This window comes from Aplysia californica, unplaced genomic scaffold, assembly GCF_000002075.1.
Source record: "Aplysia californica isolate F4 #8 unplaced genomic scaffold, AplCal3.0 scaffold00088, whole genome shotgun sequence".
NCBI classification, from domain to species: domain Eukaryota; kingdom Metazoa; phylum Mollusca; class Gastropoda; order Aplysiida; family Aplysiidae; genus Aplysia; species Aplysia californica.
The window spans coordinates 755545-780172 of NW_004797358.1; the positions used below are offsets into that span (position 1 = coordinate 755545).

The 24628-nt window shown below is 39.6% G+C and overlaps 1 protein-coding gene across 1 annotated transcript in view; it reads left to right on the top strand.

Moving 5' to 3' along the window:
- LOC101854936 overlaps positions 1-21710 on the top strand; it is a gene marked incomplete at both ends in the record, with an annotated part of 275129 nt that extends 253419 nt beyond the window's left edge. The window contains 12 exon segments of the mRNA XM_013080473.1: positions 564-674; positions 1080-1220; positions 2513-2638; positions 3068-3190; positions 4332-4463; positions 5005-5127; positions 6821-6900; positions 7276-7450; positions 11236-11429; positions 13250-13325; positions 20756-20884; positions 21631-21710. Of these exon segments, the coding sequence (XP_012935927.1) occupies positions 564-674; positions 1080-1220; positions 2513-2638; positions 3068-3190; positions 4332-4463; positions 5005-5127; positions 6821-6900; positions 7276-7450; positions 11236-11429; positions 13250-13325; positions 20756-20884; positions 21631-21710 (1490 nt within the window).
- Positions 21711-24628: the final 2918 nt, after the last annotated feature.

Here is a 24628-nt window from a genome sequence, read left to right on the forward strand (position 1 = left end):
CAGAATATCAAACTACTGTTAGAAGTAAATATTTTATTTTTTGAAAAAAACAAGAACCAACAGGTATGAAAATTAATTTATACCAGTATCAATATGAGTTATTCGGTCATTTTCAGTGTGTGTGAATAACATAATTTTGTTTGTCCATCCAATGACTATTTACATGTGTGCATCTGTGTGTGTAAGCATGATTGTGCTAGTAAGTGTGTTGATGTGTATGTATTTACCATACTGAAAATTTCTCTTTGTGGAGGTCAATAAAATGAAATCTTATCTATTTTAATCCTTTGAGCCCTTGTTTCCTTGAACCTCCAGGGCTCATGCCCACTTTACACCACCACACATTTTGAGATGCATTTGGTGCGAGGAAGGGTAATCCTAGAGAATCGTCGTAACATTTTCTCTATATTAGATTTTCTCAGTTTTCTTTCAATTTTTCTGTGAATATCATGGGTACAACGTAATATTATGCCTTCATCAAACAACTGAAGCAGATTTTATTGGATGAAGATATGGCTTTTAAAAAAACAACAAACCTGTAATCACCCCATTTGTGGTTTCAGTCTGTTCTGGAGGTCGATGGGGAGAGAACTGTTCCAAGAACTGTGGCTGCGGTGACGGTGCCTCTTCTTGTGATCCTGTACAAGGATGTGTATGCAAAGATGGTTTCAAAGGTAATGAGATTTTCCATGTGCTCCTAATTTTTTTTCCCATTCTGTCTCTGAGCTGTAGATGAAAATTTGCATTTTTAAGTGTATATTGAAAATAGTTTGTTGTAACTCACTGCATCTTTTCTAGAAGCCCTTTTAAAAAATTGGGCTGGCAATTGTAATGAATTTTGCAACTAGATTTTAGTTGTAAATGATTTATGAGTAAAAATGTTGTTCTTTTATGTATTGTGAGAATATTTAGCAAAAATAGTTTCACTGGAAATGTAGATCAATCCTTTTTTTTTTGGGCTTATAATGAGCAATATGTCCACCTGTCTTCTAAGACCACCACTTTTTTTCTCTATGATGGTTGGCCATTTTGAACAATTTTGACTGCTCGTTCTTGAGTACTGAACTTCTCCTCCCTAGGAACCCAATGTAGGGAGGACATTGATGAGTGTGCCACAGGTTTGCGCACTTGTCCAGACAAAGAGAAATGTGTGAACACTGTGGGCAGTTCTAGATGTGACTGTGAGGACGGACTGCGACGAAATGCTGGACAGTGTGAAGGTGAATTGGAGAGAGCTTGTAATAGTCCTGCACATTATTTGTCCTCCTTTCTGACAGATTGAGACTTGAGATGCTGAGGAAATCATTCCCATTTACTTTACTGGAAGGTATAAGAATGTATTCATCCTTCAGATTTGCAGAGAGGGAGGATTTTTTGTAGTGATGCAAAAACAAAGAGAAGTAACAATTATAAGGATTTTTTGTTGTTTACACGCTCATTTTACTCCCATATAAATGTGTTCATGTGAGACAAGTTTGAACATTGACATAGAAACATGAGGTATTGTGGTAATAAATCCCTTGAGCCCTGATGTCCTGAGGCTACCATGCCCCTCTGCCTGAGCTCCTGAGTGATTCATACCTTCATTGATATCATTGTTAGAACCACATTCCATATCCCATTCAGGGTAGTCCTTGTCATTACGAGCATTTAATTCAGAAAGATTTTCAAAACAATCAATAACGTCCTGTGTAGTAAACATTTTTTTCCATGCATGTATTGTCCCAGGCGGGCCGGTTTGGGGATAGGGTTTCGCTCACCGGTCTACCAGTGGCAAGGCGTATGGGCAATTTTACGCTCCACTGGTATACCAGTGGCAAGGGCTCAAAGGGTTAAGAAATATGACTTACTGCTATATATGACTTATTTGTACTGATATTTGCTTTTGTTAAAAATTAGGAATATATGCACGTTCTTTAGGTTTGTTCAGAGAATGAAATTTTTTATTGTTGCAAAAGCCACTGAAATGTTGGGGTTTTTGTTAATCTGTATTTGTTTTAATATTCATAGCTTAATCTTACCAATTTGTGGGAAATATTGAGCTTTTTCTTGTCATATATATTATCTTTTAGCCTGTCAAGTTGGGACCTTCATCTTCTGTGGGGGGGGTTTTGGGGGGGGGGGGTTTGTTGAGGGGTTGTTTTTTTGGGGGGGGGAGGGGCTGGGGGGCTAAAAAATCACTTTAAATTAACTTTACGAAATATGGAAGATACAGTGTGGGTTTATTGTCTCTTTCAACGCTGGAAGGCTGTTAAGTCATTCATGAGACAAAATGTCCATCCACCCTCTAAAAGACCAACCCCCAGTGTAGGGATAGTCCTGAAAACTCCCCAAATTACATAAGTTCTACATTTTCCTGCTGTGGATGGGATTTGAGATGAGATACCAACTGAGCTATCGGCAATCCTGAAATGTCACATATCACACACACACACACACACACACACACACACACACACACACACATTTACAACCCATTATACAATAAAATGCCTGTGTTTGTGTTTTTCAGACTTTGAAGAGTGTGCTTCTAACAAGGACAACAATTGTGCCCAAAAGTGCGAGAACTTTGTTGGCGGTTACCAGTGCAGTTGTTTCTCAGGATACAGCTTCAATGCCAGCGAAAACACTTGTACAAGTAAACTGTTTTACTGTCTTTTGCATCTGGAAGAGCTAATGCATTTTCATCATGCCGTTTGGTAGCTAGTATTTTCATGTTTGTTGAAGCCAGTAAAGGATTAAAGTGTCTCTTGTATCTTGGCTCCAGAAAAGGGGAAGACTCTTGCTCTATAATGGAGAGTATGGTGGCCAAATTGTTTCCCAGTTAGTACATTTCATTTTCTAGTGTATAACATGCAAGCTCATATGACCTTATGCAGTTTCAAGTGCTGTAAAACACCTACCAAAACAATAATCAGTATAATATGTAACCAGGATGTACTCTTGCATTCATGGGATTAAACTTTTATCTCAGGAAATTTCATAGGGGAGGGGGGGGGGAGAAAAGTTGAATTGACACTTTTGTCTCATGTCACCTTTATTCTGGTCCTGTTTGTTTCTCTGACAGATATCAACGAGTGTGAGTTGGGCTCGTTTCGCTGTGAGGGGGACTGTCAGGACACTGAGGGAGGCTACCGCTGCACTTGTCGTGAGGGACTCAAACTCAATGCAGATGGTGTTTCCTGCAGAGGTATGATATGGCCATTGTAGAATTTTTTATTCTGTTCTAGATTTATCACTTAGTTTTAAGCAAAATTAAAATCATCAGAGGATTGATTGTTTTTCGACAGGTTATTTTCCTAATAGAGTTTACAATTATCTGGAGACCACTGTTATTGGTAGACTTACCAGGGTCACCAATCTTCTTTAATTTTTCATCGGAGTGTCTGTAGGTGAGGTTATTCAACATCTTCATTTTAAGAATAGTTTGAAGCTTGCTCTTATTTATTTCTTCACAGAATGAATTGTAGGCAAGGTTCTTTTGCTGTCTGAAATCAAGATAAATATCCTTTTAGTTCCACTTTTTGTGATTTACCTTTTCAGTCTATTAACTCTTTGTCTCTGAGGGAGGTAAGTAAACCCTTTCTGCCGGGACCCTTTTTTGGTACTAAATCTAAAAATGACGAAAGAGTTACTTATTTGGTCAATAAATCAAAACCAGTGAACCTATTTTGATAATTCTTCATCTAATGAATGAAATTCCGATAAAAGAGACCAGTTTTTGGCAATATCCGAAAAGTAATTTGATGTCGAAGTCGTTGTAACGGAATGTGCCTGAGCCACGGTTCACCGGGACAGCAGTTCCGACTGAGCGCCACTGTTTGCCATCAATACTTTATAAGTGTATTTATGAAAAGATAAGATAACAATGGTAGATAAAGAATGCAGAATAATTTCTTGATTCAGCGTTTTGGGTTTTTTTTTAATGGGTCGTAGATTTAAATTCTGAACTTTTTCCTATGTCATTCTCCCACTGAGTTGTTGTTCCAAAATTTAATCATTTTTCAAAAAAGTAATTGAAAGTGTTTGGCAAGTTTGATTCCTCAGATTCCCTTGTTGATAATTAACTTTTTTCACTGAAAGATTGTCACCTTCAGCACTCGGTTTAGAATCTCAAGGTATGGAGAATGTGAGAGAAAATAATATAGCCAAACTTGACTGACCAGAGAAAAGCAAGCTCTATGCATTTTGCATTCAATGTTATTACTCCAGCAGACACTGGGACACTAAGAAACATTTTCAGCTTCCCAAGAAGCATACAGTGCAAGCAGCTGATTAAGCACTCAAACACTAACAAACTGACTGGTCAAGTGAAATCTGTGTTTCTCCAGCGGCCGAAGCCTGTGACCCAAGCTCAAACCCCTGTGAGGAGAAGGACAAATGTCGACTGGTGAACTCCCAGACTGTCTGCTCATGCCCACGTGGGAAAACTCTCAACACCACTGACAACACCACTTGTATTGGTAGGCTCAGGGCAAAGTTTTCATCGTAGGGAATATATAACTACTTTCTCTTAAGATAGGAGGAGAAAGATGTATAGAAAAATAGCTCAGTGTTGTTGGGGTTTTTTTTCATAATTTCACTGCGCTAGCTGAATTACATATCTCATTATTGCTGCTTTTGAGATCAATGGAAAAACTGTTTAACTATACTATTTATTATCTAATAACGGTAGGCCTAAAACTTCTAATGTTTCTTTTATAACTTCGGGCACATTTTTGTTTTCCTTTACCAAAAGATAGATATGGTATCACCAAACAAAATAAAAAGCTTGTTGCATTTGGGCACAGCTATTTTGCTAGCACATGATGATATGCCCTTGACATCATTTTGATATTCTAGATTGAAGCAGGGCACAGTAAATGAATTATAACTTCCTGTGGAAAAAAAATGACACACAAATGTTTAAGAATTTGCTGTTCTTCTTAACAGAAGTAAAACAAAATTTTTAATTAAAACTTTAGAAAAGCATTTTCATTTTCTTGACTTTTTTACTTCTTACAGATGTTGACTTGTGTGCCGGAGATCCCTGCTCAGATACATGTAATGAGACTGCAGATGGGAAAAATTATATTTGCTTGTGTCCACCTGGAAGCAAACTAGCTTCTGATGAAATCAGTTGTGAAGGTTAGTGTTAGTATCTGTACCTATACATGTCATCTTTCTTTTCAGTTCTGACCTTGTTGGGGCAACCACAATATCATCAGGCAGCCATTCCGAGATACTGAGTGCAAAACTGTGAAAAAATTTTTTACTGAAGTTTATTTACCTATGGTATTAGTTTCATGTGCTAAAGTAAAGTTGTGTCGAAATTTATATTCTAAATGTTTTGAAATCAAGAAAATATGCATAATGAAGGTACAATTTTTTGAGGAATGATCCTCTTACCTGATAAATTTTACTTTTTAGGCATAGAACAATCAAACATCTTGTAGGCAATATTATGCTGGTCACCACCACCTCCTCCATGTGTCTCTGCTCCAAGCTTTACTTTGCTAACATTCCCAATTTTTACAATCTATTCTCGATCATTATTTTCCCCACCTTTTTACCTTTCTTCTTCCATTTCGCTTCTTATGGGGACTGACATCACATATATCAGTAAACTGTAGTGTGACTTGGCTTTTATTGAAAATGGAGTTCAAGTGAACTTTCCTGAAGTCAAGTATTTTTTATATGTTACAAGAAAAGAGGGCACTCAGATTTGTTCTCTCTTTCATGCATTATTGCCAGCATTTCAAGTTCCCTCTTTCATTTCTTTCCTTTTGTGTAGATTCCTCAAATTTTTTTTATGGACATGATAAGTTCATGTTTGTGTTTGGGGAGGGGAGCATCATCCAACGAGCTAGTCTCTTTGGTTGATTGTCTACCACGATTGATATGACAACTCATCATCTCCAGGAATTGTTTTTTGTAATCAACGCATGAAAGACATGATGACCTTTAATGGAAACTTGACTCTACTGAACAAGCATTGATAAAACTATTAATTCCAATTTTATTTAATGTTACTCTTAACTCTTTATAAACTCCACTACGCCATGGCCTTGTTTTGGTACTAAATCTAAAAAAATGTCACTAAATGGATCATTAAATCAAAACAAGTCAACCTATTTTGATAGTTCTTCATCTAATGAATGAACTCCCGATAAAAGAGACTTGTTTTCGGTAATTGTTGAAAAGTAATTTGTTGTCGAAGTTGTCGCAAAGGAATGTGACCGGTTCCAATCTTGAGCTGCTGGGAGCGGCTTGCTGGAGATAAAAAGTTCATGATTAATTGTTGTGTCTTTAGGTAATCTGCCTGAATGGCATGAACAGATATTTGCATGAGGTTTTTTTATACATGATGAAGATGTAATGTGCTCAAAATTTGAAAGCATCATTGTTGATTTCATGTTTTTTTCTTGTAGAGATAAATTTGCATTAAAGTTTTATTTCTTTTGCCAGCTTTCACCTCTCTTCAATAATTAGACTTTGGGAGAAAAGAAGTAAAAGTTCTTAAAATATTAATTTTTTTAAAGGTTTATGACCTTAACCAAAGTGACAGAGTTTGGTTTTTAATTTGAAAGGGGTCCAGTTTTTTCTGGCAGTTACTGTGATATTTTCCCTTCCCCTGATTTAATGATGGAGGGAATCAAGTTCTGCTCCTTTGAATGACCTACTTTGTATCTTGTACGTTGTTACCTCATTAAATGTATACACTTTTTATAAGTTAGTGTGCCTTTTATACTGATTGAATTGAACTTATGCTATGTCAGAAGTATGCATCTTTTATGGCAAAGTCTGATCTGCCTGTACTTTCTTCTTTGAATCCTTACAGAATGTGTGAGGGGCACTTATGGTTTGAACTGTGCTGAGTCCTGTAACTGCAGCTTGCTGAATGCAGATGACTGCAATAAGGTTTGTAGATAACTTGGGGTATATTATCAAAACCTTTTTTTTATACTTGCAAACAGCATGCAATTTTTTAAATCAAAAACTATTTTTATTATGTTCGAAAATGTGATTTTTTAAAAGTCTGTGTGTTTCCGTGAAGTTAGAAAAGCAAACATGATAGAAAGTAGTTAAATTATCTCATCTGGACTTTAAAATTGATACGATTTTATGTGTGTTGCTTGGGTTTTCTTGCTAGGAAAATCTACAAAATAACAGCTTCCACAAACACAACTTTTTGTTTGTTGGGGTGAATATTATAAACACGTTAGTGCCTGTGTGAAGAGCAAATGTTATCCTTACCTATCTCATGCAGTGTGACTGTTCTGTCCTTTCCTCCAGGTGAATGGCTCATGCAGCTGTAAACAGGGCTGGACAGGAGCTACTTGTGATGTAGATGAGGATGAGTGTGATTCAGACCCATGCCCAGACAATGCAACGTGCCAGAACACACCAGGCAGCTTCGTTTGCTCCTGTAACCCAGGCTACTCAAAATCTAACAACAATTCCTGCACTGGTAAGGGGAAGACATATTGCTCTTTGTCTTTTATATTGATGCTCTGAAATGTTACAGTTTTGTTTCCCATACATGGTTCTGTGTGTAGCAGCACAAGAAAATCCTTCACATTGGACAAAATGTGCACACTGAGATATGCACATATTCTGTTTTAGGCCATATTTCTAGGTAATTTGCCTTTTTTGTTTTCATGCCAACACCTCAGGGTTCAAAAGTTATGAGCTTTTGAACGACAAAGTGCAGTGACAGAATACATGGGAAAGAATGACATTTTAAGTCAAAGATGGTCATCTGTTGGATTTAGGGTATGGTTAACTCATTCTTTACGCCAAGCCGTGTAGCAGCAGCATGGCTAAAGTGACTTCTGTACGACAAGCCGCCCCCGACCTATAATTTTAGCTTAGATTTTATTCCAATTGACATATCTATGTGAAAATAAAGGTTATAACGTTGACTTCTGGGTCAAGCGTTTCCACCGAAAATCGGAAGTTTTGATTCAGTTTAGAAACGTGATTTCGAAGTTTATGCGACTTTGTTTTATCGCAATGCCTAAATTATAGCCCAGACACCAGTCTTAGTACCTTTACGCAGCTAAATGTATCATTATTTTGCTTACTAAAAAATTGTAAGACTCTTATTTAGAATATTGATACTCTTGGACTCAAATTGCCGTTGTTCTGTTATTGAAAAATCAATACATTTTTCAGTGCTAGATCTAGATCTAGATCTAAATTGTCAAAATAATTTTTCCTTCCGAAAATCACTGTTTTTCTAAGAAATTACACGAAGAGCACTATTCAAGACCTGAGTAGGTTTTTTCCAAATGCAATTCTGAATAATTCCATATAAGATACGAGTGATATAAAAAAAGACATTTTTTTCAATTCAGATGTTATGATCCAAATGTTCAAACTTTTTGGAATGTATGTAAATAACTGCAAATTTTTCAATATTTTCCTGTTCTATGTTCATTTATATGGTTATTTTGATGTATCATTTGACTATAGGGGCAAACAAATTTTATTGAGTTGCACGAAAGATGATTAACTCTAGTCCTGCGGGGTTAACCGGAAGAGGGCTCTTATCGATCGATGACCCACTTACGTCGCCTGCGGGCTTGTGCCGCGGGGCACCGGGGTCAGACACTGGTCACGCGAGCGTGCCGCGGCTGGTCAGGGAAACACCTCATCTTTTATTGCAAACTGATACGATCAATGAATAAGTGTTACGATCACACGAATAATCCCATTATCTCCTAGTCGGTTGATCAGAGACGCTGAGATTGGAATTTACACCAAATCGAATAACTTTTCCAGAGTTTTCCAGATTTCACACCTATTATGAATGAACTTGCGAACAACTGCTTATCAGCTATCGTTCGAAAGAGGAAAAAAATGGGATAGTTTCCGAAGATTTTTTTTATTCAGTTGCTCTCAAATTTCTCCCTCTGGTAGGACAATGGTTCAAAAACCACCAAATATGATTATTTACATCAGGAAACAACGTTTGGTGTAAGAATTACATCATTTTAAAAGTGAGGAAAGGTGTTTGCATTGAAAGATGAAAGTCCTATTTCCTGAATATCCTTTCGAGCTCCTCAAGTGTCAATTGGGTCAAAATGCTCATATTTCATTGGATGAACGTCTCAACCGACGCTCTGTTATCTCTACCAACGCCTGGCGTTGCAAAACAATGCAGTAAGTTCCAGATGGACACACAGGCACAAGCAGATTGACGCACACACATTTTAGCACACAGATGCAGACCCCGCCCTAAACGAAATGCGTTGCCCGCGCGGGACGACGACTGATCAGGGACCAGCTGTGGAGCGCCGCGCAGGATTGCGCTTATCGGGCAAACATTTATCAGGGACCAGAATCTTAAGGGTTAATTTTTTATTTTGAAATTATATCCGCTTCCAAGCAAAATTGTGTTGCATAATCGCCGTTTACAGGAACCGAAGTTGAAAAATGCACATATAAAAATTACAGATGTATTCTACAAATAATACTGAACATTTTGGTGTATAATATGTTGATATTTATTTGAATTTATGTGCCACCAAAGACCTTTGAACTGCACATTAGTCATCGTTTCATTTTGCCCTCCAGAAAAAAATTCGTCCATAAGCCCAAAATAATATGTAGCGAACGAGTTTTAAAAATATAAAACAAGCATCTTTGTACACAGATTTCACTTATGTTTTTAATTGGAAATGATACACAAGACCTGATCTGTCACAGATGACTCTTTATTGACTTGAATCTCATATATATCTCAGAAACACCCCTAGCAAAAAGTGGCACATTTTGTTGGGCCGCCACACTTATGCATTTCAATCAGTTGAAGAAGATTGTTCAAATGTGTGCCTGAGAGTAGCCCTGCTCATTACACTAAAAGACATGGAGTGCCATGAAGAGACAAAATATATAAATCATAATATTTTAAGTAAAGGAGATGGTCATGCTTAAAGGGGCCTTGTGGCATACTGGAAAGATTCAAATGTGTGAGGACAAACATTCTATTCTTTTCATTTAGTGGTTTGCATAAAATTCTTGGAGTGTCGCCTTCAGTGTCACTAGAGGGTCTTTTATTTTGTCTTACGTAAATGTTTATGTCACTGTGATGGTGAAAAGAATGCTATTGTCATCATCATCAAACTGTATATGGACTAGGCAGTTTATTTTCTCTTTCCTCAAACATTTATGTCTTCAATTTGCTCAATCTTGTGTCCTAGTCTGTGTTTACAAACACAAAAGCTTGAATAAGTCTGCTCCTCTCCAAACAGACCTCGGAGTCTGCAAGATTTTTCTTTGGTTCTCCAACCACCAGCAAAGATCCATCCCTGTTTTATTTCTGTGCATTTTAAAGTGCACATCTGTGTTCATATGTGGAGATTGAGAATGGATATTATAGATGCCGTTTTTTTAATGTCTGTTAAACAAACAAGAAGTTTATCTTCACCTAACTCTTCTCACTAATTATAAATTTACATTTATTTAACATCATCTCTTGTCATTCTACCCTTTAACTTCTGGAGGCATGTGATTAATGAACAAATAAAATCTCTCTCTCTCTCTCTCTCTCTCTCTCTCTCTCTCTCTCTCTCTCCCTCTCCCTCTCCATCTCCCTCTCCCTCTCCCTCTCCCCCCTCTTTCTCTTTTCTTCTCTCTCATAAATATTACTATTGATTGGGCACCATTCAAACATTTGCGTTAAGTGAAAATTAAGAATTGCAAAATCACCATGCCAGTGCAGAAGAAATCTAGGAACTTTGAGAACCTACTTTTAGTGGCTTGTTCCTTGAAACAGACAGGAAGCAATATTGTTTGAAATGTTGGCAAAACTGTGTATGTAATAACTACTACCTCACCGATTAAGTAATTTAATGCCCCTGCTGGTCCCAATGTCTCCAAGCAGGGAAGTGGCAGAGTTTTAATGAGTCACCTCAAGGAAAAGGCATAGCATGATGCAAAAAGTAACACCTTGAGTGATGACTAATGTGACTTGAAATAAAAAATCCACACAAATGATATGCAGTCCAACCTGCTCTAACAGCCGCCTGTCCAAAACGATCAAATTGTATGAAGACCATTTCCAACTTCCTTCCTGACATTTTTGCTGCATTATAATAACACTGTCCTGGACATCCACTTGTCTAAGACAACCGCTTTTCTTCTCGACAATGGGTGGCTGTCTTGGACAGTTTTGACTGTAATTTCTTTTTCTTGCATTCAGGGGGGAGAAAAACACTGACTCTGTTGTGTATGTTCCTGTTGTCTCAGTTTGCAGTCCCGGCACTTACGGACAAGAATGTAGACATCAGTGCAACTGTTCTGGGGACAATACCTTGTCCTGTGACCCACAATTTGGCATCTGTTCCTGCAAGAAGGGCTGGGAAGGTCTCTCTTGTCATGTGGACATAAATGAGTGTGGGACGCCAGATGACCAGTGCGCTGCTGCTAACAGGACACAATGGGTGAGGTGGTTTGTTTCAGTTCAGTGGGGGCACACTCAAGATAATCTCATAATCTTACAGGGATGAAAGAGAAGGAATTATAATCAATAACAAATCAAATATTTCCTTTATTTAGAGACATTTTTTTTCTAGTTCAAGATTATGTTGAGATACACTCAAAGGCCTGATCTCTAATATATTGCAGTCTTCTAAAAAAAATTAGTTTTTAGAAGAGTCACTCATCCTATTAAGCACAAACATTTTTTTAGTTTTGGATCTCCCATGGTGAGTGTCTGTAGTATATGTTTTGCTACACTGGACCGTCAGTCACTAGATTAGCATGAAAGAGAGGTGTACTGAAGAGTTAAGTAAGAAGAAAAGATTTTAGCCCCCATGTCAAACGGTCAAAAAGGTTGTAACAAATTCATATTATCCTGTTTCCGGCTTGGGACATCTTGATTTGATGACACTTCAGAAGCAAGTATTATTTGTGAATGATTTAGAATGTAACCCTCTACACCTGGGTCACTAAGAATTTAGTTTGATGTTTGACCATCAGGATACAAAGAATTTTCTTAGTGACATATGTGTATTTAAAGAATGAGATGATATTATTCACTTTGAGGTTGGTACTCAGTACTCCTCTAATCAAGTGTCTTCTCTAAGTGAGTAAACCCAATGTCTTTGTTGGGGGGGGGGGGTTGTTGTTGTTTTTAGGGGGTAAGTGTTTTATGGCGCTCACAATTGCTTACGGTCATATGAGCATGCGGGACACATTAAACATTTTCAGTTGGCAAGAAGTTTTGAATTTTGCACAGGTGGCGGCCGATGCCTACTCTTATCAATTTTGAACCATCAAGGGATGTTTAACTTGGGCAACTTGCACTTGAGAACTCTGAGATTTTTCATTCTCATCCAAGATGGCTAGGTGTTGCATCTTGCCTACCATAAGACAGCAGTAAGAAGGAGCCAAGGAGTAGATGTAGAAAGGCTGCAGCAAGAGTCAGGAGCCCAGAGGAGGGATCGAGGGGGAGAGGGGCAGACAGTGGAGACGAAAGCATTTGACATAACATTGTTAGAGAGCAGGAAAGAAGGTGAAAGCAGAAAAGAAGGTGAAAGGAGGAAATTTTAGAGAAGAAAATGTTCCGTTGCTGTCCAAATTCGAACCTTGAACCTATTGAAGGAGAGGCAAACATCGTAACCTCTCGAACACGAACCCCCCCCCCCCCCCCCCTCCCCTCCGCAAAAAAAAACTGTTAGAAAAAGTAAGAAAATGTACAATCTTTAAAAAATGAAACCGTTTTGTGTTTTTTTGTCTTTAAAAATTTACTTTTTTTATAGACTTAGAACAGTTCAACAGCTTTCAGACGATATACATTTATGAATTTTATTTAAGTTTAATCAGAGTCTGCTGATTTCTGGTTCAGTGGCTCATATTGAAAACTATATAATGTTGTACATTGATCTCTTCCTTCATTATGTTGACTCGAATTAAATTGTGCAGACAGAAGGACAAACGAGGTTTGCAGTCCAGCAATTGTGAGGCAGAAAAACAGAAAGTATTATTTCCTAAGTTGTTACAAAATAACCTGTAAAATTTTATGTCGACAGTAGGGATGCCACCTTTTCTATAATTCCAGAAATTCTGAAAGTACAGCACATTTCAGATTTTCTCCCTTTGACTTAGTATTCCAGCTTTAAGTTTAGATTTTAATCTGTGATATTTGTATTTTTCCATAATCTTTTTATTTGTGCTTACAATCTTACAAGACATGGAATTTTTGCCAGGTAAAGATAACCTTCTATTGCCTCTTTTTTAAAGTCCTTTTTTGTTTCCACAGATATGTGTCAATGATCCTGGTTCCTTTCACTGTGAGTGTGAGTCTGGCTTCATTGATGCGAGCAACGTTTGCAATGGTAGGTGGCACATAGGTTTAGGTGTTATAAAAAATTTCTACTCTGTAGGAATCACAGAAATATAACATTATGAATGTTATTATTTGAGGAGATGACTTCTCATTTCTTCTCCCTTGAGGGCACAACGAGACTTCCCTGATGGAGAGCTGACGTTGGTGTTTGCTACATTGGTTCAGGTTTAGTGGTTTGCTGTTGGCTGGGTTTTTTCTTCAAGAAACTGGGATTTTTTTATGAATGTGTTCCTCCCCATTCTTTATGTTTCCAAGTAACTGTAATTCAAAAGCAAAATAAAAAACGAAACATTTGTAATTTCTTTTAAGCTTCATGTGTAGAGTGGAGTTGTTGAGAGAAGGAGAAAATGAAAACAATAAAAGACAGTTCACTTGGTTGGGTGCTTCTCTTGTGGCAACTCAGTCATGGTTTGTTTTTGTATTCATGTATGTGTGTGTGTGTGTTTATCTGTCTGTGTCTGTCTGTGTGGGGGTGTGGGGGTGTGGGTGTGTCTTTGTGTTTTTATGTATGTGTGCATGTGCATGTTTGTATTTATCATGTCACAGCAAATTTCTTTGGGTGGAGATCTATGAAATATTATCCTGTCTCATCTTAAAGTAAAACTGTGTGTTGTTTATCTTGGTTACTTTAGTTGGGGTTTTGTATGTCATGTTGGTGGGGAAGGTTGAAAGGGATTACTTTATTTTTTCTCATGAAGAACAGTTCAGATTTCATAGCACAGTTCATTGTCATCTGGAGTGTAAAGTTTGAGATCTTTGTCTTGTTACAAAATAAATGAGTTCTATTTTTTCATTCAGAAGAAGTTCTATTTCAAAGTGTCTCCATCTTTGTGATAGGTTTTATTACCAAATGTGAGGTATCATGCATCATGACATCAGGCGCTCATCAAAATAATGAAATTGAAGAAACAGGAACGTTTCCACCTGTTTGGCAATTTTTATGAACTTTTCATGTGTCCACAAATAAAAACACATTTCCATGTGAAATTCACAGAAACACGTTGATTAAATGCATAAAATATTTAATTTTATCATTTTCAAGGACTCTCAAGCTATTGAAATGTAGAACTTTGGCACCCAGTTTCTTGCTAATTTTACCACCGAAACCATGGGACCCCTTCTCCTTCAATCGCAAATATCTTGACTTTTATTCAAGATAGATGGGTAGTTTTTTTCATTGAAAGAAACAAATAAGCTTCAAGATGATACCAGTGACTCCATATGCCCAAAAATTGATGAACACCGGACACAAATTACTATTGTTTTGCTGTTTTTATATAATGCCATATGTTTTACAGCTGTCCTTTGATTATGTATTCTTCCAGCGCTATCCATAATTTGTTTCGGACAACTCTATTGAAGGCCTTTTATTTGTCCACAATGACAGTGTTTAGTTCTTGATCATAATCTGTTGTTTTTGTGTGAATATTGCATCTGTGCAACTGTTCCCTTTCCTGAATACAATTTGTTCTCTGCCAAACTGAATTTCAAGCGGAGGTCTTTTCCTTTATTCTAATATCTTTGCGTGTAGCCTATCTTCTCAGTATGACTAAGTAGGGCGTTTCCCCTGATTGTCTATGTGATGGCAGCATTTTGGCAGACCTCTGTGGTCATTTCAACAATCCCTGGTGATTTGTTGTTTGGGTTTGGGTTTTTTTGTTTGGTGTTTTTTTTTGGGGGGGTCTCTTTTTTCTGTTGTCTGATCACCTGATAGATGTGCCAGTGAAGGATAAATAAGGATAAAGAGGGAAAGCTTCTCACAAATCCAGACGATCAGAAAGAATGCTGGAAGGAGCATTTCAAAGAGCTACTGAACAGACTGAGGCCAGAAAAATAGTTTGACATTCCACCAGCAGAGATTGACGTGGGGGTGAGTGAAGAAAAGCCTAGTTTAGAAGAGATCAAGAAGGCGATAAGACACCAGAAAGCAGGCCAGGCAGCCAGCCCAGATGGAATTCCCCCAGAAGTTCTCGAGGCGGATATTGACACTGCGGCAGGGATTCTTCATGGAATTATTGGCAAGATATGGGACAGCGAAGAATTTACACAGGATTGGAGAGAGGGATTGCTCATGAAACTACCCAAGAAAGGATACCTGCATGAGTGTAAAAACTACAGAGGAATCATGCTCCTGTCCATTCCTGGGAAGATTTTAAGTCGTACTATACTGGAAAGACTGAAGGAAGCCGTGTATACAAAACTAAGAGAGAAGCAGGCAAGATTTCGTAAAAAGAGATCATGTACAGATCAGATTGCAACTTTGAGGATAATAGTTGAGCAGTCCAAAGAGTGGAACTCTTCCCTGTACGTTAACTTTGTTGACTACGAGAAAGCTTTTGACAGCCTAGATAGGGACTCCGTATGGAAGCTCATGCACCACCACGGAATACCTGACAAGTTCGTGAGATTGATCAAGAAGATGTATGAGGGAATGTGTCTTACTTGGAGGACAGTGGACAAACTCGTTTGAAGTGAATACAGGAGGGAGACAGGGATGCCTGCGATTGCCTTTTCTCTTTTTATTAGTAGTGGATTGGATAATGAGAGGACAACGCGGTGGCATACAGTGGACCCTTTCCAGTCAGTTGGAAGACTTGGACTTTGCAGATGACTTGGCACTTCTTTCTCACAGTCGAGCCCAGATGCAACAGAAAACAGATCACCTCAGGACCTTCTCCCGTAGTGTTGGACTCCATATTCACATGGATAAAACGAAAGTTCTATGAATGAATGCAGCCAACGCTCCTATCACACTGCAAGGGGCACCATTGGCGGATGTTGAATCCTTCACCTACCTGGGAAGTGTCATCAACAAGGCAGAGGGAACAGAAGAAGACATCAAGGTCAGAATCCAAAAGGCAAGAGCAGCCTTCATCATTCTCAGGAATACATGGATGTCTAAGGAACTGGGATTGAACACCAAGCTGAGGATCTTCAAAACAAACGTGAAGACTGTTTTACTGTATGGTTCAGAGACATGGAGGCTCACAGTACCAGCAGCAAGGAAACTGCAGAGCTTCGTAAATGGATGCCTACAAAGGATAAACAGGGCAAGTAGTCTAACTGAGGCCAATAGACTCTTCATAAACAAGGCTAAGCATGAAGAAAAAGCCCCTACCGTGAACAACACCCTTTTTGAGGAGGATTTCAGCATGATGGAACTTGGACAGGCCCTCAAAAAATTAAAGTAAAAGAAAGCCCTAGGACCAGACAAAATACACAACGAAATGCTGTGCAACCTTGGTGATAAAGGAAAAGATGTCATACGCCGCTTAGTAAATACCACATGGAGAACGAGTGGAATACCAATGCATGGAGGATCGCCCAGATCATACTACTCCTAAAGAAGGGGAAACCACCTGGAGAAGCGAAGAGCTACCGACCTATATCACTAACATCATGTATCGGTAAGCTTGCCGAAAGAAGGGTGAACAACCGCCTTTACTGGTACCTGGAAAACTCCAACACCTTGAACCCACACCAAGCAGGCTTTAGAAAAGGCAGCAACACAGAAGACTAACTTTTCAAACTAAGTCAAGACATCCAGGATGGTTTCCAGGAGACTAAACACACTGTTGCCACTTTGTAGATCTCCAACAGGCGTATGACAGAGTGTGGAGAAAAGGCCTACTCATGAAAATGATGGACCTCGGGATACACGGGAAACTTTATAAATGGATCAAGTTTTTCCTAGCGGATCGAAACATCGAAACAAAGGTGAACAATGCCCACTCGTCAAGAGAAGTACTCGAGGAGGGCCTACTACCCCAAGGTTCCTGTCTGAGTTGCACTTTGTTCCTGATCTTCATTAATGATGTAACGAACGTGCTGAAATCAGAAAAGACTCTACGCTGATGATCTTGCTCTCTGACAGACACATCACAGCACGGTAGTAGGAGCAGGAAAATTAAATGAAGACCTCAAGAAGCTCCACAATTACTGTCAGAAATGGAAGCTCAAAATAAACTGCTCGAAAACAGTATACACCATCTTTACAAAGAGCCATAAAACAGCCGAAGAAAAACTCCAACTGAAGATAGGAAATGAAAATCTCCCCAAAGAAGAACAACCAACGTATCTAGGAGTCAAACTTGACCAAAGTCTAACAATGAAAAGCCAAGTGGAGAGCATAAAGAACAAGGCGAAAAGAAGACTCCAACTTTTAAAGAAACTCGCGAGCAGTTCATGGGGATCAGACAAACAAACTCTGAGAGCTCTATACCTTGGTTATGTCCGATCTTCCCTGGAATACAGCAATAGCCTACTCACTATGTGTAGTGCAACAACTTGCAATACCCTTGACAAGGTCCAAAATAATGCCCTTTGTTTCATAAATAGTGGCATGAGATCTACACCTACTGCCGCATGTGAAATTCTGTCAAATGTTGAACCCCTGGGAATACACAGAGATAAAGCAGTTTTGGAGCTTCATGAAAAAACCAAAAGAATGTGCCCCAACCACCCAAACAGGAAATTAGTAGAAACATGGAAACCAAACAAACGACTTCAACAAAAATCAGTCATGCATCGCATCACAGAACTAATGGACAGCCACCACCTACCACAAAACAGAAGAGAAACCAAAAGAGTCAACCAAAACATCCCTCCCCACATTTCTATGGAAAAACCAATCATTAAAACTTCTCTCAGAGACAATAGCACAAAATCTTCAGACCCAGTGAAGTTGATGCTTGCATCACATCAAACAATCGACAGCTATTCAGATGACTGGATACACGTCTATACAGACGGCTCAGCATTCAAAAGCACAACCAAAGCCGGATATGGAATACTAATACAATACCCAGATGGAAGTTCCAATGAGATCTCTGCAGCCTGTGGAGAGAAATGCAACAACTGCGACACAGAAATGATAGCAATTGAAACAGCACTATACCATCTCCGCACAGTTTTTGACACTCATCCAAACAAAACCCAGAGTATAGTGATCTTCACTGACTCACTATCAGTCTTGCAAGCAATAGAAAATTATCACCATCTAAACGAAGACTTGACACATATACTGTTTGGCTCCCATCATCTGATAACATTCTGTGGCGTCAACCTGGTGATGCAGTGAATTCCCGGACACTCAAACATACCTGGAAATGACAGAGCAGACACACTCGCCAAAAGGGGATCTAGACAGGAACAACCCAACATTCCAACTTCATACAACACTGCAACACAAATCATTAAAAGCAACAGCAAACAAGATTGGATGAACAGATGGGCCTTGGGAAAGACAGGCAGAGCAGTTTTCAAACATATGACTACAACAAAACGAAATGACAATATCAACCACCTACAGAGAAAGAAACAGACCACGATCTTCCGCCTACGAACAGAACATATACAGCTCAACTTTCACTTGAACAGAATAAAACCAGAACTTCCCCCAACGTGTCCTTTGTGTGACTATGCATATGAGACAGTGGAACATCACCTTTTCCATTGTACAGCCCTTAATGACATCAGAGCTACCCTTCTCCCTCCGAGACCTAACTTCGACAACACACTCTACGGAACATTACAGCAACTGCAGCAAACCTGCACTTATCACTACATGGCATTGGACAGAAGGGCGAGAGCCCAGATGTTGCTGGATCGATAACAACAACAACAACAACAACAACAACAACGAAGGATAGTGGGGATCAAGTGGTACGATCGAGTCATTAATGCTTAACTGTGGTAAAGAACGAGCCAAAAGGCCAGTAAAGGAAGACATACAGGTGAAGAAATGGAAATGGATTGGACACACCCTGAGGAGACCCCCGACAAGCATCATCAGACAGGCTTTAACTTGGAACCCACAAGGAAAACATAAAAAGGGAAGACCAAAGATGACATGGAGGCGAGCGGTACAAGCAGAAATTGAAAAAGGGGGGACATCATGGAAACAGATAGAAAAGGATGCTCAGGACAGGCTTCACTGGAGTAATGCTGTTGATGGCCTGTGCTCCACTGGGAGTTAAAAAGGGCAAGAGAGAGAGAGAGATCACCTGATAATATGGATGGCTCTTCAGTTTCCTTGTATTTCTGGGTAAAGTTTGAGGTTGTTTGGCTGTTTGATTTTGGTTGAGCTGCTTTTTAAAGCATTCTCCCCATCTTTCTTTTATTTTGTCTTTACAGGAAATTGATTTGCCTTCTTTTTTTTGTTAATGATGTGCGTAGGTTGGAACTCTTTATCTTTTATTTGCATGCTCTTAACACTTTTATAGATTTCCCTTAAGATTATTGCCTCTTTTCAAATATTCGACAGGTGTCCTCCATATTTGGTCCACCAATCTTTCTTGGCAGTTTATAGGCCCTACCATTCATTTTACATCATGTCTTGTCTTGCGGTATGTTACATAATCCTTTTATGTCTTTGAGTTGCTCGCACTGTTTCAAAAGTTTCTTCAGTATGGCAAATTTTGTGCCTTCATTACTGCAATAGCAACCTCTTGAGCAAACCCATATCATACTTCACCCAACCCCAGCAATCCCCTACTTTGTCTGTTACCTTCTCCCACAACATGGACAAGAAACCCTGGTTCTTGGGCAGACGTCTGGATTAGACTTTGGAAGATGTTACTCTTTAGTAACAACTCTATTCTTCCGCACTTATATGATCTATTTGTGCTGCAAGTGCCGTACAATTCTTACTTAAATTAAAACTAAGAGACATGCAGGGTCAAAGTAGTTTGCATTTTAAATGGTCTAAATTGTTTTGGTGATGGTGGAAATGATTTACAACTTATCAGAGCCTGTTAACATCTATGTGAGTGTCTAGTTTGTCTTCTTTTTTTCAGTTTCCTTTTTATGTGAAGAGTGCTTTGTAATGTGTGTGAAGAGTTCTTGATAAGGTTTTTTTTTAATGCAATAAATGTCACACTCTTTGTTAATCTGAATATTTATGTTTGAATGTGATTCTGCACCAGGTGACCGGAACGGATAATTTTCACCACAAAGTGTTAAAGGTGGATTAGTATTACAGAAGTCAATTCTATTCTTTTGATTTTGACAAAGATGTGTTGTCTGCATGCTCCTCTGCAGTTTCTTATCATAGCCTTTTTTATCCTGGATGAGGGTATAGGCCATAGACAAACCCTTTCCACTTTTCAGTGCTAACTTCTTAACATTGTTTCCTGTCTTGCCCCTTTTCGGTATCTCATTCTCCTTGACTCTCTCAGGTTTCACATGGCCTTCCCTTCGTTGTTTTACCCTATGGATTATAGTTCATAGTCCAGTGTTTTCTGTATTTAAGTTTTGTCAATGAAACTGTCTTGCCCCTTTTCTGTATCTCATTCTCCTTGACTCTCTCAGGTTTCACATGGCCTTCCCTTCGTTGTTTTACCCTGTGGATTATAGTTCATAGTCCAGTGTTTTCTGTATTTAAGTTTTGTCAATAAAACTGTCTGTGTCTTATTTTAGACTTGAACGAGTGTGAGAGAGGGTCCAGCAATCAGTGCCAGCAGAACTGTAACAACACAGAGGGAAGCTACACCTGCTACTGTGATCCCGGCTACAAGCAGAACTTGCAGAATCCCTTCTTGTGTGATGGTAAGATTGTCTGTCTGTCTGTACATCTGTCTGTCTATCTGTCTGTCTGCCTGTCCATTCATCTGTCCCTCCATCCCTCTGTCCATCTGTCTGTCTGTCTGTTTGACATCATGTTTACAAAGAGTTCCTCAGTGGCCCTTATAGCCTTTTTTTAGACTGTATTTTCTCTTGAAGTAGGGGAGTTGTTAAAAAGAAAAGTATTTTTGTGTGTCCTCATGAGTTACAGTTACAGCATGAAAAAACTCACAAATGTCACTTGGTGAAGATTCTTTATATAGCTGTTTGAAACAGATCGAACATTGTTTTCTTTTGTTCTTTCGTGTTGCTTTGAAAATGGATGTTCTTTGTGAATAATCAACCTATTAAAAAAAACAAAGTCACTCTCTCCTTGACAAAATTGTATGAACAAAATTCAAAAATTCAAGAGAATCGATTTCTCAAATATCATTGTTTTGTCAAATGAAATACTTCATTGCAATGTTTTATAATAGCAGCTTTAATGCAAGTCAGAATAATACTGTATATCACTTCTTGCAAGGCATATTTTCGTAACAGAGGGAAGATAAAAGGTTTTTTTGTTAAAGTAAAATGTACCACAACTTACCGTTCACTCCCCATTAAATGTTATCTCAAAAGAGGATTTTTTCCTGTTTTTGGAAGAGTCCAGGATGTTTTGTTTTGTAAAACAAAATTTTTGATTTTATCTTTTCCTAAGAAGAATTCTTCTTGATGTGTTTTCTTCACAGAGTGTGCTGAAGGAACTTATGGCCAGGAATGTGCTCTTACTTGCAGCTGTAACCTGACCAACGTAGCTTCCTGCAACAAGGTTTGGTTTTGGACGACATACTTTTATTCTAAATATTTGACTTCTTTTTCACCAATGTACTATATTTTTCGGTTAAAACTCTTCCAGTTCCACCATTATTATGTATTGGTTTCATTGTGTATCAAATGTACAAAACTGCTTTTCATGGCAATTATTGTGTTTATCATGTGAGAGAGGAAGAGGGTGTGAGTACGACCATGTTTGTTAATCTGTTTGTACTTTTTTTCATAATCTTTGATGATGTTTTTATTAAGAAAAGAATTCAACTAGAAGTATAAGATTTCCTTGTTGTGACAGAAGGTTAGTAGTGTTAAATCTTTGTTTTGTGTTCCAAGTAACAACAAGCTATTTCGGCTAGAAATATAGATCTCTAAGCTGGGGCTGGATTCATCTAGATCTAGAGTCTAGACTAGATTAAGTTGCTAAGTATGGCGGCAAAGATGGTGGCGGCTGTTCGGCCTGATATGGTTTAAACCTTTAGTGGGGAAGGGGATGTCGAGGCATGGCTTACTAAAGTAGAGTTAGTGGCAAAGTTGACGAACATTGATGATGTCGCGAGCTTCATTCCACTGTATCTGGAGGGGGGAGCTTTAGCTGTCTATCTGGAGATGGATGCGAAACAGAAGACTGACATTGTGGCCATTAAAAAGAGTCTGCGGGAAGCCTTTGCAGAGAATCAATTTACTGCCTATGCAAGGTTAAGGGAGTGTAGATGGGCGGGTGAAGCAGTAGATGTATTTGCTAACGAATTGCAGAGGCTTGCAAGGCTGTGTGGGTTTACTGGAAATGGCTTAGAGCAGGTGGTGAAGTTAGCATTTATAATGGCAACGGGTTTCCCGGACAATGTTGGATTGGAGTTACAGCAAATCTTTGGAGTTGAGGGTATGAGGGTGACCGACCTTATTGGAAGGGCTTGTGTTTTGGCTCAGAATTCCATGGGTGTAGCAGCTCCATCTGTGGAGCCGGCGTCCAGAGGGAAGAAATCGAGGGTCAAGTGTTTTCAGTGTGGTGAGCCACATTTTTTACGGGATTGCCAAGAATGGAGACGACGACTTGTTTGTTTCATATGTGGCGAAGAGGGGCATATTACCTCTCAGTGCAAGGTCAACGAGTCAAGAGAGCAGGGAGGGGGTGCCAAGAGCGGCAATGGTACAGAGACTGGGACAGCCAGTGCAAGTGGCAAGTCAACTACTACATCCAAGGGCGGTGTGCGGTGTGTACCGATTATCAGGGTCTACAGCAAAGGCAGGCGGCTTTGTGCGCTCGTGGACACTGGGTGTTCTTATACAATGATCAGGTCCCGGTTTGTGAATGACTGGAAAGGGGAGGTGTACACCAAAGCAGTCGACGGGAGGATAGTTAAATGTAAGGGAACTGCTCCAGTTGAACTTGAGATCGCTGGAGAGTGTGTTGAAGCCCAAGCCACTGTGGTTGATGATATCGTTGGTAGTATCGACGTAGTGATTGGAATGGATGTCATAGAGAAGCTTGGAGGGGTGAATGTTAGCGACAAAACTGTACAGTTTGGGAAGGTGGCGTGCGCTGTCGTGGGTGGGTCTCCAGCACAGGTAACGCAGAGGCCCGATGGACTTACCATCCAGGACAAAGATTTTGAGGCAACCTTCGATGGGAATGTATGGACAGTTAGGTACTTTTGGAAGTACGTTTGTGCCCCAGAGTTGAGGAACAAGGTTGCCATGTATGACAGTGGAATGCAGGGAGCAACGAGGGAGCTTTTCAACAAAGAAGTTGAAAAATGGATTGAGGACGGAATACTGCTGCCATGGGATGGGGAGGTGGACGGAATTATCCCGTTGATGGCGGTCGAGCAGCCTACGAAAAACAAAGTCCGGCCAGTCCTAGACTTCCGTGAGCTGAACAAGTACGTAGAGTGCCACACAGGAGATGAACTTATTGATGTTTGTGCAGACAGGATGCGAGAGTGGCGGAAGATTGAAGGGGAGCCAGAGATTGTGGACCTTAGCGCTGCATACTTACAACTTTGTGTCAGTCCAGATCTCTGGAAGCATCAGTTGGTGCAGTACAAGGGGAAAATTTATTGCTTGACAAGGGTAGGATTCGGCCTGAATTCCGCTCCAAGAATCATGACAAAGGTGTTAAAGACGGTGTTGGAACAGTCTCCTCGGATAGATAGAGCCACTAGCTCTTTTATTGATGACATTCTTGTGGACGTGTCGCAGCTGAGAGCAGGAGAAGTAATTTTGCATTTGGCGAGATACTGGTTACTGGCAAAGCCAGCCATGGAGCTAGAAGGGGGAGCAGCGTTGGGTCTGAAGCTCTCACGAGGCGCAGATGGGATGCTGGTATTCGGACGAAACAGTGACGTTCCAGTGGTGGGCTGCAAATTAAGTAAGAGGGAGCTTTTCTCAATCTGTGGAAAACTGGTGGGTCACTACCCGGTGGCTGGCTGGCTGCGGATAGCCTGCAGTTTCATCGAACGGCATTCAGAAGGGGATAAGTGGAATGATTACATTGGCGACAGAGCCCAGCTGATGATTGAAGAGGTAGTTGATTGCATTCGAAAGGAAGATCCAGTGCGAGGGAGGTGGGGAGTTAGGTCAGCGAAGGAAGGGGTGGTGTGGTGTGACGCCAGCAGCTTGGGCATGGGAGTCGTGGTGGAAATTGATGGTGTCATTGTTGAGGATGGGGCTTGGATGAGGAAGAATGACGATTATCACCACATTAATGTGGCGGAACTGGAGGCCGTGTTAAAGGGTGTCAATCTAGGGATTAAGTGGGGTCTGGAGACTATTACAGTGGTCACAGATTCAGCAACCTTTAGTGGGTGGATCCAGTTGACGATGTCGGGGGAGAAACGTGTGAGAACATGTGGCGCAGCAGAGATTTTGGTAAAGCGGAGACTTGGGACACTGAAGACTCTCATAGAAATAGAAGAA